The sequence below is a fragment of the Chenopodium album genome, chromosome 13 (assembly GCF_948465745.1).
Source record: "Chenopodium album chromosome 13, dcCheAlbu1.1, whole genome shotgun sequence".
Lineage (NCBI taxonomy): Eukaryota > Viridiplantae > Streptophyta > Magnoliopsida > Caryophyllales > Amaranthaceae > Chenopodium > Chenopodium album.
In genome coordinates this window covers 43,733,074-43,734,888 of record NC_137846.1, presented here as the reverse complement: position 1 = coordinate 43,734,888, position 1,815 = coordinate 43,733,074, and the positions used below count along the sequence as shown (strand labels likewise).

At 40.6% G+C, this 1,815-nt stretch overlaps 1 protein-coding gene across 1 annotated transcript; it reads right to left on the bottom strand.

The window, feature by feature from the left end:
- Positions 1–539: 539 nt before the first annotated feature.
- On the bottom strand, positions 540–1,568 carry LOC145575552 (uncharacterized). The gene is made up of 2 exons (XM_081633406.1): positions 1,165–1,568; positions 540–906 (listed from the first exon to the last, which is right to left on the bottom strand). The coding sequence occupies exons 1-2, from the start codon at positions 1,566–1,568 to the stop codon at positions 540–542; spliced, it is 771 nt and encodes a 256-aa protein (XP_081489532.1).
- Between the last annotated feature and the right edge of the window lie 247 nt (positions 1,569–1,815).

Genomic DNA, 1,815 nt, shown 5'->3' with positions numbered 1-1,815 from the left:
CAAAGATTCTCGGATAAAACTCCACCGTAGTCGGTCATAAGCCTTTTCGAAATCTATTTTAACAGCCATATAGCCCACTTTTCCTTGCTTTTAACGCATGGAATGCAACATCTCTTGAATAATAACCACATTGTTTGTAATTTGACGTTTGGAAACAAAGCTACACTAAGTTGGAGAAATAAGGGAAGGCAAGAGAGGTTTCAAGCGATTCACGATCACCTTGGTCACAATCTTGTATGTGATATTACATAGGTTGATTGGTCGGAATTGCTTAGCAGATTGCGGTACCTCTATCTTTGGGATGAGAACCAAATATGCGTCATAAAATCCTCCGGAAAATGTTTACCCTGTAAAATATCCATCACCATTTCAATAACACTTGGGCTAACAAGATTCCAGTAAAGTTGGTAGAACAATAAATCCTTCAGGCTTAGCGCCTTAAATGGATTCATACTAAATATCGCAGCTTGGACTTCACACTGTGCATAAGGGCGCGTAATAGTTTCCCACTATGAATATGTAATTATGGGAAAATAGTCCTACAGCAACCTCACATTCTCCCTTCGATCAGCAATTTCTTCGGAGAATAAATTCTTCAAGTATTCCATGACCAGTTCCTTCACCTGATTCGCCTCTGTTATCCACTCCCCTAACTCATCTTGGAGAGTTTCAATATGATTATGTTTCCGTCTAATTATTGTCGAAAGGTGGAAAAATCTGGTGTTACGGTCTCCATCACAAATTGCTTCTGCTCTAAATTTTTGAAACCACAACGTTTCTTCCTGTTCTAGCACCTTATTCATCTCCTCCTTGAGATTTATCTCCAGTTTGATCAAGTGTTTAGGTCCACCTGCAGCCAGAGATTTTTGGATGCCCTCTAACCTTGCCCATAGCTCTGCTTTTTTCCTAAAAAGATTATGGAATACCGTTTTATTCCACTCACACAACTTGCTAGCAAAAACTGGCAGGAACGGAATGAGAGGCTCTATATTACTCCAGTTCGAGGCAACAAAATCATCGAACTTTTAGTGGTGCATCCAAGCGGCTTGAAATCTAAATGATTTCAATGCTGTGGAAATAGGAGCAAAGCCCGTAGTACTAATTAAAATTGGGCAGTGATAAGACATACTATGAGGTAAATTGTGCACCGCTCCCTCCGCAAACTTTAACCTCCAGTCTTCGTTTGCCAACCCTCTATCAAGACGAGCAGATTTGAAGGTATCTTGAGAAAGTCCTCTTCTCCACGTGTGATTAGGACCTGAGCATCCTAAATCAATCAAGTTCATGTTATCCACCCACTCTGAAAAATCACGACATCTCTTTACCATCTCCGAACCGCCTACTCCCGATCTCTCTGACATATTTAGAGTGTCATTAAAATCCCCAGCAAGCAACCTAGGGCCTGTGAAAGTATCCTTAATTTTCTCAAGTTCTTGCCAAAGATCTTTTTGTATTATTGAATCCGGACTAGCATAAATAGCCGAAAACATCCAAGGATTTTCCTCTCTCTTAGCAATTTCCACAGTAATGTGTTGAGTGTTATCATCAAGTACTGTTACCGTTACCATTTCCTCTCTCCAAAATAGCCAAATCGACATAATAAAAGATTTAAAAATAGGGTAGCGGTCATACACATTCTCAGGAATATCAGGCAAAATTCCTAGGAACGCATCCAGGACCCCTTATTGCAATTGGTATCTCTATCGTTGCCATCATCTCGAGAGGATTGTGACGTGGTGGCAGGAATGAATTTACTTGGAGTTATGCTTTGTTGGCTACCGGATGAATTTTGGTAACCGTCGTGCCATCCATCAG